Source organism: Triplophysa dalaica, chromosome 20 (assembly GCF_015846415.1).
Source record: "Triplophysa dalaica isolate WHDGS20190420 chromosome 20, ASM1584641v1, whole genome shotgun sequence".
NCBI lineage: Eukaryota > Metazoa > Chordata > Actinopteri > Cypriniformes > Nemacheilidae > Triplophysa > Triplophysa dalaica.
The window spans coordinates 6,534,448-6,552,843 of NC_079561.1; the positions used below are offsets into that span (position 1 = coordinate 6,534,448).

General features: G+C 38.6%; 1 protein-coding gene and 1 long non-coding RNA gene across 5 annotated transcripts in view; one reads left to right on the top strand and one right to left on the bottom strand.

Moving 5' to 3' along the window:
* The window catches only part of phc2a (polyhomeotic homolog 2a (Drosophila)), a 39,710-nt gene that overhangs the window by 19,359 nt on the left and 1,955 nt on the right, over positions 1–18,396 (top strand). Inside the window, exons 4-15 of one of the 4 annotated variants that reach the window (XM_056733789.1) lie at positions 847–972; positions 2,235–2,312; positions 2,530–2,685; positions 4,103–4,255; positions 5,116–5,428; positions 10,761–11,098; positions 11,195–11,378; positions 15,903–16,102; positions 16,932–17,025; positions 17,146–17,260; positions 17,357–17,480; positions 18,080–18,341. In XM_056733789.1, coding sequence (XP_056589767.1) covers positions 847–972; positions 2,235–2,312; positions 2,530–2,685; positions 4,103–4,255; positions 5,116–5,428; positions 10,761–11,098; positions 11,195–11,378; positions 15,903–16,102; positions 16,932–17,025; positions 17,146–17,260; positions 17,357–17,480; positions 18,080–18,341 — 2,143 coding nt within the window. The other 3 variants (XM_056733793.1, XM_056733790.1, XM_056733791.1) reach the window with 3 other exon arrangements.
* LOC130409671 (uncharacterized) lies at positions 11,421–14,542 on the bottom strand. The gene is made up of 3 exons (XR_008904878.1): positions 14,511–14,542; positions 14,366–14,399; positions 11,421–12,226 (listed from the first exon to the last, which is right to left on the bottom strand). It is a non-coding gene; the product is annotated as an uncharacterized LOC130409671 (long non-coding RNA).

An 18,396-nucleotide genomic window follows, 5' to 3' on the forward strand; every position in this document is an offset into this window, starting at 1 on the left:
ATAACACTTGGTGACTTTTGCCTCATTAGCTATGTGGAAAAAAATTATGGACATGATTCCTATATGTTATCTAGAGAACAGGTAGTTCACGGCATGCATGCCTGAGTCATGATACGTCTTGTGGAGTTAAAGTCATCCGTCACAGCAGTCCATAATGTGATGGCAACATTCCCTTAACTGTCCTGTAAACACGTGATCTGTACACACCCTCCTTAGGGTATTCAATTGACGGTAGACCGCTTGACATGTGAAATGCACTTAATTTACTGGTTGCATTACTGGAGATGATTTCCTTCTATATTATTCTGTACAAAACGAATGAATATTTAAGCAATAATCATCTATTACCCTCATTGAGAAAAATACAAATATGAAGTTTGAACTACCAAAAGTGTTCATATTTTTTTATATTTCCCATTAATGAGCGCAAAGGTATTATTTTGAAAGTAAACTATTTTGACCTGTAGCCTGTTAACTGTCACCCGTTCCGTATACGGGACACCTAAGTTTGCATCAATATTGTGCTTGTAAATTCTAATCGAATCATGACAAACTATATATCATTGGAAAGGTCTAAGACTCTAGAATACAAATTTCTTTGGTGTTTTTTTAAATAATTTATGTAGGGAGAGTAATTTATTCTTTTTTATAAAGAGTGTGCTTAGATTTTTTGTTATCCTTTTGCAACCCGTATTATTTTTATCTATTATTCCAAAGAATTCATGAGTTACCGCCATTTTAGTTCCATTCATGTGTAGGCTCAAAAAGGGCTCCGACAGTTAACAGGTAACCCTTAAGACTATTACTCATATGCTCATGTATTTATGCATAAACATCTACACTCAGGTTATCCAGCAGGCTTTGAACAGGCAGCCCAGCACAGCCGCAGCACAGTACCTGCAGCAGATGTATGCAGCCCAGCAGCAACACCTCATGCTTCAGCAGCACCTAAGCCTGGCTGCCGTACAGCAGGTGTGCATGCATACATTACACACACACATCACAGATATACAAACAAGAACTTTTAAATCCTTCTCTGATCTATCAAATCGCTTCTTGTGTTCATTTCTGACTTGCTGAAACTTGCATGTATATGTCTACCTTTGTCTTTTGAGTTTGTTAGCGTGTCCTTGAGGAGTTTCCTTTCATCACAATCACTCAACTAAAACGCTTACAAAAAAGCATAGTAGCTTAGTAGTGCACGGCTAGTGCTTTTAAAAAACACAATAATAAAGCGATCCCGATTTCTGTCAGGACCATTGTCGTAATTGTCGTCAAATATTTCAACTATCTCAATATTTAAGGTTAGTGGAATGCCTTGCGCGGACAGAGCAGGAGCACAGCAATACATGTCCCCATACCTGGGGAACCAGAACAGTTCATGATGCGTAACAGGTTTAAATTAAAACGATCTGACAGATACAAGCAGATATGGAGGAGATGGGGATGGAGGTGGGTTTAATGTGCAGCACGATTAAGCAGCTGAAAAGGAGCAAAGAAAGTCAATTTAAATAGGACAGAGTCAAGTAAATGTTCTATGTCTATTGGTTAACGTTGATTGGCTGCCCCTGATGTGATCGGCTTGACTCATGTGACCTGCCAGAACTGACGCTGCGCTTGATACTGCATGAAGGGACATTAAAGTGCACAAGACACTTCAATAATAGGAATTGTGTAGTGAGTAACTCCAGCACAGCCTCATTATTCTGCCTTGACAAGAATTGATGTGTGACTTTTTTTTATGCCCGGAGGCATGTTTTGCACCGTTGAACACAAATCCACTCTTGGCAGTCTCACATCCTGTGAATATTTAGGGGAAACCAAGACTAACAATCATTTTAGTAACATCAAAGAACGATTTTCTTTTTTACAGATTTGTTTGCCATAATGAAGGTTCTGCAGCTGTTTGTACTTAGATTCAATGCATTGACCTGCAGCAAATAATTTGTTCGGAAACAAGTAGCGCTTTACTTTTTTTGTCTGATTTTAGAGATCAAAGATTATAAGAAGATAAGTGTTTTCGGAGCACTGTACAGTTTAATGTACTGTAGTTGCAGCAGGCTTGAATGGCAGCATGCGCTGTGGGAAAGAGAAATCTGCTTTCTTGCTCGGTGTTGAGTGCTTTTGTTGTTGATTAATGAGGGTTGGGTTTGACTTGTGACCTTTCTCTCTGTCTTTCCTTCTTTTAATACCCCTCTCTCTCTTTCTCTATGGAATTCACTCATTTCCCACAGGCTAGTATAGTGGCAGGAAGACAAAGCTGCAGTCAGAATGGCACTGCATCCCAACAGACCGTGGCTTCCCAAACCACTGTAAGTATTATTAATGTTGACATTGATATCTCACTCAACAAGTCTCCAGCGGTAGAGAACTGACACTGGGCATTACTTAAAGGCAGTCACTATCTGCATTTGTATAAACTTCATCCACACTGCGATGTCTTTGGTTTCATTGACATCATTTTGTTAGGTTGTTCCGATTAGGCGGTCGCAGAACTTTACTCCGTTTCATTTGTAATTGTTTAAACAGATAAATCTGGCCACATCTCAAGCGGCTGCTCATTTGATCAGTCGAGCTCAGAGCGGGAGCTCTGTTCCTGTCTGTATTGCCCAACAGGCCGTGCTGCTGGGAAACTCCACCACACTCACCGCCAGCCAAGCACAGATGTACTTACGAGCTCAGATGGTAAGACACACATCCACACAACTTTATTTAGCTGTTCAAGGGTGTGTTCACATTTGGTATGTATGGTTACAATGAACTCTGGTGCTCGGTTAGTGTATTTTATTTGAGAAAGTGTGAACGCTGCCACCTAAACCCTTGTTTTGGAGGTTTTGTACGTTCAAGCTCATACTATGTCATACATAAAATGACAGTTCAACCAAAAATAAAAATTCTGTCATCATTTACTCACCCTTAAGACTGTAAACATTACTTTGTTCTGAGGAACGCAGAGAAAGGTATTTGGAAGAATGCTTGTAGTAACCAAACAGTTCTTGGGCTCCGTTGACAACCATATTAGGAAAAATTACAATGGTTAAAGTGCCCCAGAACTGTTTGCTTTCCTACAGTCTCAAAATATCTTCTTTTTGTGTTCAACAGAACAAACCAATTTTTACAGATTTGGAGCAACTTGAGGGTAAGTAAATTTTTTGGGGTGAAGCTATTTGTCATACTATGACAGTCAATAGTGGCCAAGAACTGTTTGGTTACAAGCATTCTTCCAAATATCTTTCTTTGTGTTCATCAGAGCAAATATTTTTTTACAGATTTGGAACAACTTGAGGGTAAGTCAATTTTTTTGGGTGAACTGTTCCTTCAAATACATATTATGTATAAATAATGATTCAGTGAAGATGACATCCTCTAATGTACCCATCCCTTAATGTACCCAAGGGACATTTTGTCATATTGAGCTAACTTCTGAGGAGAAATATGTTCCCACAGTATATCAAAATAAACCCACCTGTCCTCCACCCCCATGCATTTATAAACACAACACATCGAAGCAAATGATTCTTGGGTTTGTGTAAACGTGGACTGCTCCTATTTCAAAGCCTGTATATAAATGGACTATTTTTGGTTGCCCTCGCAGCGGTGCTCATTGCGGGAAGGGAGATATTTCAACCAATTCAAATGAAGTAATTCTACACAACATTATCCAAGATTTTCCCACAAATATACAGTATGGTTTTTATCGTCAGAATAGAAAAAGAAATATGAGAAATGAGTTAAAAATAATCATTTTACAGCACATTTGTCTTTCCATATTTTGCATTCACATCTGACATCTTTTTTGATTTAGCCTTGCTTTAAATACGTATCATCTTTCACAGACCTGATACCCATGATGGTCAATCTAAAACTGACAAATAATCTTTTATTTTTGATACACTTTCTGGCTTTGGACCTCATTTGCAGTAAATTAAATTTATCTTCCTATTCATCTGTGTATGAACTATGACAGCTGAAGGGGCTCTCTGAAGTGTTCTCTGATGTCGAATGTGATGGCATACTAAAGTATTCATCAAGGGGCTTGTGCTAAAATCTCATATGTGGGTCATGCATCAGGTAAAACAGACATTTCTGCTGTGATTTTCAGGCACAACAGACTAATCTCGTGCAAGTAGCCAGGAGTCTTGGGCGAGCTGTTCCTTTGTCCCCCCAGTTTATCTTTACCCCAACTGCATCGGTCACAACAGTCCAGCCAGAGACCTCGGCACTGTCAATTATCACACCGTCCAACGGCGCACAGGTAACTCTCACTCACATCTGAATCTAGCTACCCAATAACTACATTCAGAAAAACGGCATTAGAAGGTATTAATTTTTCCTATCACAATAATTGATGGAATTTGTATCATTGTCTAGTGTAAACTTTGTTTAAAATCGTCTTTGTTGTTCTCTTAATAAATTTTGACAACTTTAATATTTATAAATAATATAATAAATAATAACATTTAAAAAAAAATATTTTTAATAAGTATAATGTTATATTTATAATATGCATAACATAAATAAATAAACTTATATATAAAATTATAAAGTGACCAGATTCCAAAAAAAAATCTAACATTTTCAATATTTTTTGGCTTGCATGTTTTAGGCCAAATAAAATGAATAATGTTTGACCTCTGTTTTATAAAAATCAATGCTTTTAGTTTTAGTCACTGTCATGTTATTTCTTTTTTATTGATACTCAAAGTCAGATTTTTTTTGGGCCTTTATACACAGCAAACTTGTAAATTTGGATGTGTTGATTGCACAGAAGCTAATGTGAAATCTGAACAATTCAGATAATAATGTACTTTGAAATTTGACAGTAATTTAAAGAGTGGGCAATAACAATAACATACTTGTTTATTATAACGATTTATCGTATTTTAGAATTTCATCTTATGACTATTTGGATGAATGTTAACATCAAAATAATATTCACGATCCAGTTTGATCATTTCATTCTGTTTGACATTATACATTTCATTCATGTACATTTTTGTTAGTTTAGAAATGGAATGCTCTATGGTAATCTATTCAATATAGTTTTCTTTAGCATCTTTGGATCCTTCTCCTAAAATTCACCTATTATCTGCTCCATGCTGTTTGTCTGCTTAGGTTCAGAATTTGGCTCTCCGTGGCCAGCAGGGAGCGCTGGCTTCCTCCCTCTCTCAGACACAGCTACAGAGCCTGAGTTTGAAACAGTCCCCCGAGGCATCAGCGCAGCTCCCTGCAAACAGCCAGCCGGCGGTCCGACTGCAGGGTCATGGAGCTGAGCCACACCCACAGGGCTCTGCAGGGAAGGCCGGGTGCACAGAGACGTCCCCAGAGACGGGGAGATGCAACGACAAAACCAGTGAACCCAAAATGCGGGAACTCAACACGTGTCCTAGTGTGACCTCAGTATCGGGCCATCCGCTCATCAGCACAGGTAGGAAATTTAGTTTATCTCTAAGTATGTATAACCTAACAGCCTACATAGTGAAAGTGTCACATTGAGTGTCTGTAAAGTGGAACAGAGCTGAAGTGAGAGGGACATCTGGCCCTGGGTCAGGTTGCCGTGGCAGCAGTCTTGAAGGAGCACCCGGGACGGCAGTGTTTCACGATTGCCCACCTGCTCTCTGTTGATTTGTGGGTGCCGGGCGTCTCTGTTTGTTCTTTCCAAAGCCTGGTCTGAAAGCATATCTTTTAGCATTGAAGCAGATGCACAACCTTACGTGAAGTTCAACTACACAATTTGCAAAGTGAGAGTATGTGTGGCACTGGACTCCTGCCATTCAGCCAACAGTGTTACGGATTGTGGACAGAACCCAAGCGGGTCAACCAAAAAGATTTTAATATACAATAAACACAAAACAAAACCCACAAGGGGGCAAAACCACAAGACAATAAACTAAAACTTGAAGAAACAAAAACACTGACTAGACTGACTAAGAAGAAAGACTTAACTAAATCACTGACTAGACTTTACTCAACTTGATGAAAGAAACAGGTTATAAAGACAAAATGATGTAGCCCTCTTCACAAAGGTATTTGGCAAAACAATCTGCACAAGACAGAAAACACCAGGGCATTAAATAGGGGATTAAATTAAGAAAGGATAGGTGAGGGGCATGTAACTACAACAAGATAATTAATGAGGAAAAGAGAGGGAGGGGACACGAGACAGGAGAGCACATGGCATGCCAAAGCAAGCGATGCACATGCGCTTACACACAAAACATGTGGGACTGTCATGATCCTGCCACAGCACCCGAAAAGCTTGTCAAGATGAGACAGTAAAATATCAAACTGATTTGCATTAACACTACAGTTTTTTCTTTCTTAAATATGTGATAATATAAAAATGTTTTAAAAAGAAATTATGTATAGCACTCCATATACCTGTACTATGTTTGTGTCGTTGATCGAGTTTACGTGTACCGTGTTTATATGTAAGGTTATGTAACGCACGTAAAAAGGTTTTCTTTTATCAGGGAAAGGTCATAAACGGCTTAAGCAAAAAACGATCAGCACAGGGAGTTTTTGCCCATTACTCCGATTTCACCTTGCATGTTAACGCATTTACCGGTTTTCTCTCAGTTTTGTTTATGTGCGCATGTCTCAAAGCGCAGTAGTGAAAGTCCCAATTGGAAGAAATAGTAAAATAAAATATAAAAGTCCGCTTTCGAATCATGCAGTTGATGTAGAAACGTCAAAATGAAGAACCCGGCAAGTCTCAAACTTCCGTGTACAGTAATAGCGGTTTTCTGCGTAGCCGGTTTATTACTATGCATGAAAACATGTGAAAAGAGGTTTCTTTTTAAGATGATTTTTGATAGATATCCGGAATGGAAAAGAGTTGCGTATGTGTTTCTTTGCAGGAAAACAAAATAGCAATATGCTTTTACATGTTGTTGTTACTTCAGACCACAAAAATATTTTTTGAATTGACTGAACAAACCAGTTTCTTTAAGGGAAGTCATCACACCCAAGCGATTGTATTTGCAAGGCCCCCAGGCAGATATTTCCGTCATATGAGACCAGGCTTTGTCCAAATATCTCTACTTGCATTCTTGCACTCTTCTATTTGTCCCAAGTGTTCTAGTTGGTTTTATACTAAACTATTTAACTTAAACTGCATAGTTTTCCGCAATATCTCGTGAGATCTGGGAAAAAGTCTCACGATTTGTAATCCAGAGCATGATGCATGATGGGATACGCTAGCACTCGAAAGTGTGGGTTTTGTGTGTGTTAACCCAGGTGAAAGAAAGTGCACTAAAATACACGTTAATATACACGCTGCTAACAAGGTGCTAAAACCGATGACATTAAACTTCAAAACACATACAAATCTCGAATAATGCAACACATGGACACAAACATATAAAAATGTGGATGTAGATTTATTCACGGAGTATTTACTTACCAGGGAACCTGTTTTTAGCAAAGTTTGAAAAAGTTGTTAGAGGCTTAGTAGTGGTGACGTTGATACCGTGCAACGGAAGTGTAGTCCGTTTATAGCCTTATGTTAGCTTTTAACTTCTACCGATTGTATTAAGACTTCAAAATAGAAAATATTGTGTTGATTTGTAAAGACTATCTTGATGGACAAAACGTGCAAAGATTATCTTGATAAGAAAAGGTGTAAATATCAGAAACTGTTGTTCATCACAGATTTCTTTTTCTCATCTTCCAAAGGAAAAATGCATAAGCTTTTGTTCGAGGTACCCAATGTGGCGCTAACTTCCGGGTCGACCTACAAAATACTTAATATACAAAAAATAGTCCTTTACACACAACATTCTTGTGTTGTTCCACAGTTAGTCTTGTATTATGTTTATAAGAATACCATTTTCAGATCTTAAGTTAAAAGCTTTTTTTAAATACATTGAGCTTCATTTCCTAACATAACGCCTTCTGTGTGAATGGAACTCTCTGTTGTCGTTACATGATGATATTTCAATTCCTTTTCCTCCATTTTATTGTCCATGAATCTCAGAGGATACCACCCATCACAGTATTAATAGCAAGCAGCAGTGCTCAGGACAAGCCAGACCTTAACTATTCCAATCCTATACAAATGGAAACCACAACCAGTTTAATGTGAGTTCCTGAACGTTTCCTGTAAAAAAACGGTTCAAGAACCAATATACACAAAGATCCGCTAAACATAAAATCATCACAACCGCTGAAGTGTCAGTATGCACTGGCCACACCATCTATCAATACATTTAGCTTTACACGCTTCTTGCTTGACTGAGTTCCATGAACCCATAAATAGCACTAGGATATTTGATCTCAGTGCTTTTTATCATAACATCCACCCGCTTCTTTTGCCAATAGCTTTGCCTATAGGTCTGTCATTATGTTAAAACGTACTATAGTTAGAAAGGAAATGGAAAGACTAACACTCGATAAATGTAAATGGAATGTGTATGAATGTCTTTTCCTCCCATTGCCCTTGTTTTCTTCATAAGGAATTCATTAGACATAGCCAGGAACCTCAGCAAGTATTTGAAACAAAACAGAAGGATCCTAAGTAAGACCAGACATCTCTTTGGAGTGACCACTGCAGATGTGAAGAGTTACGTCTCCATGGAGCGTTCTGAATAAAATTGCAATGTGGACCCTTGGAGTCCTTGACCTCCTATGGTGAACAATGAGACTGGGATTTGGAGATATTTTCCTTTAGAGACCAATCATATCTGTATGAGTAAAGGAAACCCACCCACCCTCACTCACTTTGGGACTAAAATCAATAGCTTCTTCCTAGACCCCCCCGCATCATATTCCTAAAGGACACAAGCAAAGGTATAAAGTTTATTGTTGTTTAAAATACAAAAATAGCTAAAAAACATGACAGCGTTTTCCTGGGTGTTAAAATTACACTAGTTTACATGCTACCTGATGCCCATGAATATATCTTATATTCACAGTACACTTTTGTATTTTTGCCTGAGACAGAGTAAATGCTACCTTTGACGCAGTCTCCCATTAAAGGCCTGAACGTCTTGCAGACGTTTCTTTTCTGTCATGTGGGGATATATTAAACTGAGAACATAAAGGCCGGCAGTTAATTATTTATTAACAAGGATGGATCTTAAACCAGGATGTGGTCTCCAGTGCATGAAGGTCTGCATCTGCCGTCTCAATTCTGTGAATGCTTTGAACTTAGCAGGCTGTCGGGGGATGGCTGAATATGGCTTCTTTATCTTGCGCTCATTTTGATGCTTCAGAGCAGCGGATGGTTTGATGCGATTTATAAACACTCCCACAAACGCTGAGCAGATAATAGCTCAGAATGACTCTTTGCATTTAGGAATTTCAAGAGCATGGCTTATCACTTATGTTGCTGTTTTCACTGATGGAAAACATGGAGACATAAGGCTCTTCAAATCTTCAAAGTCTTGCAAACAATCCTCCCCCATATTCCCTTCATATTTTTTATTCAAACAACTATTCTCGCCCCAAATTGCATTTTTGGTTTGAGCCAACTAAGTCGCTATGTCAGGCTACCCAAAGAAACAGTGGCGGGCTGCACCTTTAAAAGAAACGACAGCGCCTTTAAGGTCACGAATTCAAATGACATTCTTTTTAGTTACTACAACACAAGCGGTCAGAGTATGTCTGAGTAACTAAAGATTACCATTTTAAGCAGTCAGGACTCATGTGACGCTTCACGTGTTGTGGGAATGAGCAGAATTATGCTTTACACATTTTACAGTTGACATTCCAGATTACAAAGCTAAACTCCAGATGAACACATTAACCTAAAATCAGCAACACTATAACAATGAAAATCCCACATGGAATCTCACAGGCATAAGATTCAAGAAGTGGTGTTAAACTAAATAACACATGCTCATACTAAACCCCTGTTTTGCCACCTGAGCAACATCAATCCCAGTGTCTGGAACTTTCTGTGAAAATCAAAATTGATATTTGTTCTGTCTGATCTCTTATCCAAATGTAGCTACTATACAAATTTTGAATCATAAAAACATCTTTAGGATATAAAATTTCATATTTTCTAAAATTAAATATGTACAATATTGATTACAGATATCAATTGTGCGGATGAAAAGATATAAAAAAAGATGCGAAGATATAGAGAGGGACTTGATTTCATTGTTGACTGTGGAAGTCTGGCCATTGGACCGTCAATATAGAACCGCCACCGTGCCAAGACACAATCTATGTCATGCAGAGAAAAGGAAGTTATTTTATTTTTTTATATTACACGGTGCTATGAAATACTTGATTCTGATTGGCCAATCGCAACATTCCAAGGTCTAATATTCCCATATAACAACTGCTTAAAACGGATCACAGTTGGTCACTCAGATGCTGGAAATAATTTTGACAGTGAAATGTTATACAAAAGTTAAATATAAATATGTCTTTTATTAAAACAGAATACGAGATTATATTTACAAATAATTCGAACAAAATGCCTCTCCCCGGCATTTGAACGTTGTGTCTTTAAATTTAAATGGGTTTATTCTTGCTATAACAACCGGCGTGTACATTATCCCTCACTTAAATATTATAAGGCATATGAATAAATAAAAAGAGTTCTACATAGATAAACGCATAATAAAAACAATATTCCATTTGAAATAAAGTCAAAAACTTTGATTTCATGTTGACTTATCTTTATGTATGACTGTAAAAAGAAGTTTACCAGAATTCACCCTAGTCACATATCGTGTGTGCATGCAAATACTAAATGTATCAATCAATCAATATTGCATTGTTGTTTATGCTTATATTTATTCCAGCATATACTCAAGTCCAGACCCATCAGTTGCTCCAACAACACAAGCAGCACTTTGTGATACAGCAGCAGCCTCAGATAATGCAGAGAGCTCAAGCTCAGCTCTTAGAAGCCGCCACCATTCCACCCCACACAGTACAAACTGTAACCATCCAGCCTGTCCTGCCAGCTCAACCTCAGCAGTGCCCTGTCCTGCCCAAAGTGCCTGTTAACTGCCAACAAGCCACCGTCTTCCATTCCACGTCTGCTCTCAGCCAAAAAGGACAGTCCCCCGTTCTGAGCCCAAAAAAGGAAACTCCTCTACAGCTTACCTCAGTTAACCTACAGATCCAACGAGCTCAAGTACGAAAAGGCTAAATTCATTTTTCAAACATTGTAATTGTATAACATTCTATTATTCCGTCCTTTTCTAATCTTCTCTTCTGATTTTAATTCCAGCTGGGTGTAGCTGCACATGATGGGTCTGATAATGACACCTCTGTTCCTCTTAAAGTTAGAGACCTCTGCCCTGTCCAGAACCATCAGCAGCTGCTATCCATACCATCACAAGTGCCAACCCAAACAGAACAATGCCAATGGCTTAAACAATGTGATCAAAGCCACACGACAGAAAACAAAGAAGGTAATGCTTATTTTATTACTACATTTTTTATCACCACAAGCCACACATATTTAGTTTGGATGTTCAAATAGGAAAAGAGTTGTTTCATACTTCATTCTTCATGTTTTGCGTTTACACATATACGAATCAGGCCAATTAAACTCCTCCTGTCTTTCAACATGTCTGTTTATCTTAACAGTCAAGTGCACACAATGTTAGTGTAATGATTAACTTGGATGAATGTATTTAGCGCAGCAGACCCACAATAAATCAACATTTGGTTGAAAGTTAAACATTCAGAGAATTTTAAATACAGTATGATTGAAAGATAAATGGGAACACTTTACAATAAGGTGATATTTGCTAACAATTAGTTTATGCATTGGCTGACTTGACCTAACAATGAACGATACTACAACAGCATTTTTTAATATAATAATTCATGTTCATTTAAGCATTTACTAATGCATTATTAAAATCAAACGTTGTCACTGTAACCACTAGTTAATACACCAACTTACATGAAAAACTGTATTGACATGAACTAACATTGTGAGGGATTAATAAATGCTGAGAAACAAAGTTGTTCATTGTTAGCTACTGTTCGCAAATGCATTCTAAACCATGTGATCTTTAAATCGGATCTGTGATATAAATCATCAACCTTGGCCTTGTCAGACACAGAGCAGCAACTGCGTCCCCGCCATCTGCAAGTTTGCCAGTCACAAAGACCAGCAGTGCGATCTCTCCCCTCAAGCGGAAGAGTAGATCTGTCACACCCCCAGCATCTATTGTCCAATCCGGGCACTTGTTTGAATGTGACAGCTTCTCTTATAACGAAGGGTGAAGGTCTGAGCCCTGTTTGTTGTCTGTGGGACACGGGAATAAAGGTGGACTTTATTTGGCTGTCTGGCAGGTGTGCAGGAGACCTAACATCTCAGACATTAAATTATGAATGATGATCAACGGCTCCTTTATGTACGCACATTGCTCAAGGCATCAGAAAGCTTGAATCATAAATCATGTCATGTTTTAACTCGTCTCATGCTGGTTCCAGATCGCGCTTCATTCATAAACTTTTATTGCATCTTTTTGTTTTAGATCAAACACAGATTTGCTATCTTTCATGTCTGGGTTTAAAAAGCATGTACTTTATTTTACATATCTCAAGGCAAATGCAGAATTTTAAACAAAAGAAGAAAATAGACTACAAATATCTTGCAACAAATAAAATGTAATGGCTCATGATTTTTGCTGTGCAGTGACGAATGGGGAATTTTGTGAAAATGTCAACCTTACCACGAAAGAAATACGTTTAAACCAGCGGTTTTGACTACGGTAACAGCACAGATTTGAACATTTGGTGCTTCACATTCCCATGTGAGATCTCTCTTGAGTTTTTTAAAGCTTTTGTTTTATTTTTAGTGCATAATTTTTCATAGTCAGGTAAGTGCCATGCAACGCTACATATTCCTCATAAATGGACACATGAAAATTTCTATAAAGTAATTATTTTACGTTCTATAAAGAGGCATCCCTCTCCATTCATTGGGTATTATTGCTTCAGGATTGTGCATTTTATTTTTCAGAAATCCTACAAGGTTTATCGTCGCCCAAAAAACGTGTCCTTTTTGTCACATCCATGACAAAATGTTTATTTTAGTGGTGGGCCGTTAACGGCGTTAGTGAGACTCTTATCGCGCGTTAAAAAAATTGTCGCCGTTAATCTATTCTCAAAGTTGGGTTGGGAGCTGGGTCTATACTACGCAAGCTATGATGACTTTCACCTTCATATTTTAGCGCGGATGTATACCAGCTTAACTGCACTGTACGGAGCGAGAACGAGATTTTTCAACTCGCGTGATTCGCGTCATTCGCGGAAGCAGAAGCCGCCTCATCATCTTATAACCAGGGCTTCATTCGCGCCTCATCATCTCATAACCAGGGCTTCATTCGCGCGATTCGCGCAGCAAGTAGGTCTATTGGCTCTTTGCATTAACATATAAATCACTCGCGCTTGAGGCGCCATTCGCGTTTAGTCTGAACACAACATAACGTTACTGTGAAATTGCCGCATCAAACGTGACGTGCTAACATGGATGCAGCTATGAAGCCGCCGGGTTTGCTTCAGGGAATATTAATTTGTAAGAAGCTTCCCAATAGAAACATCGACAAGACTAAGGTTGTTTGCACCTTGTGCAATGCGGAATTGGTTTAAAAAAACACTTTCTCTCAACATGTAGTGGTCTAGCTTTAGTTGAAACCAGTAACTTTGTATTGAGATCTAATGTAGTATGGCTCCTGTATGACATATCGCTTGTTGCTCCCTCACTCTTTGTAAGTCGCTTTGGATAAAAGCGTCTGCTAAATGACTAAATGTAAATATACTGTAGGAGCTCTTCCAGTCTCAAGTACCACCTAAACGGAAATCATCCCTTAGCTAATGCGGAAGTAAACACAAGTTCATCTTATTGAACATAATTTAATTTTCATCACCAATTATCATAGTAGAACAGCTTTCTCAAGCAGTTTGTGATGCATTTTGGAAACAGGAGATGAGCCCCTGGTCTAATGCGCCACCTGGCTTGAGAAACCCGTTCTCAAAGACTTACTTTTAGTCATTATTTGGGTAGCACACATATTCTGAATGCCTTCGGCAGAATTCAAATGAGCCATTTTAATCTAGATTAATCTAGATTAATTTTGGAATTAATCTAGATTAATCTAGATTAAAAAAAATAATCTATGCCCACCACTAGTTTATTTCCCTTTTTTATTATATTTTTTAATAGACTGACAATTTTTTATGTTAAGACTCTATCAACAAGGATTCAGTAAAATATAAGCAAATGGTTGAATAAAATCGTGACAAATGAATTCTATGAACATTTTAATGGAACATCCATAATGCAAAATATCACATCCATAACTGGAATTGCCCAAATGGTCTCTTCCTTTTGTCCCTTAAAGGGACAGTTCACAAAACAAATCTGTCATCATTTACTCACCCTCGAGTTGTTCCAAATCTGTATAAACTTTGTTCTGATAAACACAGAAAGATATTTAAAGAAATGCTTGTAACAGTTCTTGGCCACCATTGGTAGTCTTCTTCAAAATGTATTCAAAACAAATGTATAAAGCAGTTTTACTTACTATGGTAGCTAATGGTGTCCGAGAACTTTCAAATATCTTTCTCTGTAATCATAAAAACAAAGATATATAAACATATTTGGAACACCTTGAGGGTGAGGAAATAAAGGCAGTTCATTTTGAGGAGTACTGTTCCTTTAAGAACCCGAGACTCTCTTATCTGATACAAAACAATCTCGCAGCTATTGTAGTTAAAAATCTACAAAACGTTTTAGTGAATAAGATAACGACACAACTTTATATCAGGAAAAAATACTGAATGAGTATTTCAAAGGGATATTTGTGGTTTAGGCTTCCACGCACGCGCGTTTGTGATAGCATTACATTATCCTGAACTTTTTTGACATACTAAGAATTGTTCAAATGATCATATTAATTATCTTATTCAAAATACAACAGTCTTCAAGTTTATCATCCAGTCTGTCTATCAAACAAATCAAAGTTTTTGACTGACCGGTTCATTTCAAGCAGCGCCAGACGCTCGTCCTCTGCGTACGTGCGTCTCATTCAAGGAGCCGCTCTCACTTTTAAACCAATCGCCGAACGGCACTGTGCTAAACACGGCCCCCCATTGGACGGAATTCCAAGCGTGCCAGACCAATGGCAAGCGCGCAATGTTTCCTATTCAGTTCCTCCATACAAAGAGGATTAGAGCGTGTGCACATATTGAGGCTATCGGTCAGAACAAACACATGCACGCACACGTACAAAAGTTGGGATCGGATCGATCCACTCTCTGTCCCGCTTTGTAAACAACACCGGTGGATTACGGAAGCGCGTTCAGGAATGCTGGAAGGCTAAAATCACTTTCGCTCGTTCCTCTTTTAGCCGTCGCAAGTGTAAGTAAAGAGTGTGTGCGGAACAAAGGCGTGTGCTGTTGACAATCGCCAGGACGCCCGTGCGCGAGCGTTGTCTGCAGTTTACTTATTCCTAGCGAATGTTCAGGATACAAAGTTGGGAAGTTGTTCGATTCCGGGACAGAGAGATGCGACTTCAAACCCTCTTTTTAGATGTTATAGTGCTGTTTGCATGCTCGAGCTTCAAATCAGTGTTAGGGAAGCTGACGTTGCTTAACATGCAGGCGTAACACTTGGCAGTTTTCAAACGCGCAACGTTAGTAGCAGCCGCACACATTACACGTTTAGATCGGGACCTTAACAACTATTCTGCATAACTTTTATACACGGGGGGTATTTTTTGATACATGCATATACAGTTACGTCACCGTTGCTTATATTATATTCAATTCTAAGTTAGCGCAGCACATATATAAGGGGAGAGCATCGGTTTATTCCATCACATCTTTTAACACTGGTGTCAGTACACGGACAGTTCCAAAGGACTTCGTTACGGTTGTTTTGGGGTGTTGATCGATGCTGTTTTACTCTTGTTCAGTCAACAGAGTGAATGTGAAGGCAGGTGTGGGCTCACCTCCAGCCATGACCTCGGGCAGCGGGAACAACGCGCCGACTGTGACCGGCAGCACTCCGCAAAATGGCGAGAGTAAACCACCGCCAAAGGCCATAGTGAAACCCCAGATCCTCACTCATGTCATCGAGGGATTCGTCATTCAGGAGGGAGCTGAGCCTTTTCCAGTGAGTGCTTATCCCATCTGTGTATTTGTTCCCTTGTTTCTTATGAACATTTATTGTGGTTTATTACTGTGCAGTTATTGAATGAGTTGTGCACATGAATATTTGTTACAGAAACTATAACTGCTATGTTTGTAATAGACAAGTATATAATTGTGTACATTATACTGTACAACATGTAACGTTGGTGTTACTGTATGAAAACCATGTGTAGAGATAATACTTCTGAACATGAACTAAAAATGATTCAATTCTATTAGTTTAAAGGTCTGTAAATCGACTAGAAATTGTCTTAAAGGGACAGTGCATTTAAAAAGAATGCCCAAACTTCACTCTTTGTGGAGCACAGAAGAAGATATTTTAAGAGGTTTTATGTCTATACAGCAAGCTATATAGCTTTCATCTTGTGCAGAAGAAATAAATTCAATGCTTGGAATGACATGTGGTTGTGATGTGATTTAAGAATTTTTTGGGGGGTGAACTGTCCCTTTAAAAGCCAAACTGTGCATTTACGGCTGATTTTACATTCATTATTATTATTTCTGTAAGTTCAATTAAATTTTTCGCAATTTTATGTTCATGAATGGCGCAAATTCTACCTGGCGTATATTGTAAAAAGGTGCAAAAAGTCATTTATTTTATAAGAAGCAAGGTGAAAATGTAAGTTTTTAATGACCCTAAATGGACTTTCTAAGTTGACTTGAGGTGAACCCAATTATTTTTAGTACTTCTTGAAAGAGGCACGTTTCCCTCTAGTGGACAAATGAACCATATTATATTCACAGACTTGTAGATCCTTTAGTCCAGTATTGTAACATGTGCATTTGTCCAGTTGGAACGTCCATCTTTGCTGCTGGAGAATTTAAAGAAGCAGAATCAGACTTTTGACACTACAGATGCTGAGATGGAAGATCTATCACAGCAAGGTATGAGTTTCACCAGTCACACCGTCTGGCACATGTCAACGTGATGGATCAGTAATGCACAATGTTGTGTAATATGTAATCAACCATGTAGATTTCATTTGTAATGAAACTCCTTCATAGAGCTGATGAACCAAGATGGAGAGCCCGTTCTGTCATGCGAATTCTGCGGAAGTGTAGACCTGGCATCTAACTTCAAGAGATCAAAGCGGTTTTGTTCTATGGTGTGTGCAAAAAGGTACAAATCCCACCGTAACCCATAAAGGTTAGGCATTCTTGCATATATTTGTAATGGTTTGTCAGATGAATTAAATGGATTCGTCTTCTTTCTCAGGTATAATGTGGGATGCACAAAGCGAATGGGACTCTTCCCAAGCAAAGCAAATTTGGAGACCATAAAAAAACAGAGAGCCTCAGATATCAATCATCAAAACAACCGCACGGATATAAAGAAACAAGTAATGTGTCATTTAGGGCTGGGTATCGATTCTGATGTTCTGATTCGATTCCGATTCACAAGCTCTCGACTCGAGTCAGTGATTGTAGATTTAATACAAATCCTATAGATATTTCTAATAAAGATCAATAAATATCACATTACAGTGGTGAATTCAAAAATGAAATGAAGAGCCACAAACCTGTATATTAAACTTTTAAACACACTTGGGTATATTGAAACAGAACAGGTTATTTTACATTTAAGATGTAAAGAGAGGCTGCAATCATATGAAGTGCTGCCTTTAATGTGAAGGCGATGTTAAATTTGTTAATTAAATTGTGTTGTAAAAAGAAAAGTGACATCTAGTGGATAGTAGTAGCAATAACATTCACGTTAATGAATGTTCAGTGCTTGTGGAAATATGAAAGGAAAAATCGATTCACAGCTTTTGAGAAACGATATTGAATCGACCGCATTTAAAAAGACGATTCATCAAATCTTTTACCCAGCCCTTGTGTCATCCGCTTTCCTTTTAAAGCACTTAAATATAGTTGCAGTTTCCAAAGAGGGTTAACATATACGGAAATGTGTTTGATCGCCTCACCGTGTCCCTGACAGAATCCCAGTGCCCTAGCAGCCACCGGAGCATCCATGTTGTCCCCACACCCCTCCCATCCAAGTCACGGCGAGTCGAGTCTGTGCTCGGACATGTCCAGCTACGATGAGCCCCTTTCACCGCTGTCAGCCGCCAGTTCTGGAGCTCAGAGGCTTCCCAACGAGGAAAGATCAGAGCTCCCGTTCCTCACCCAGCACTTCCTGGCCAGTGACCCCGTCAAGTGGAACGTGGAGGACGTTTATAAATTCATCTGCTCTTTGCAAGGTAGCTACCTTCACAGCCATTTTAACATGTCACAGATCTTTGATGTTCTGCGGAA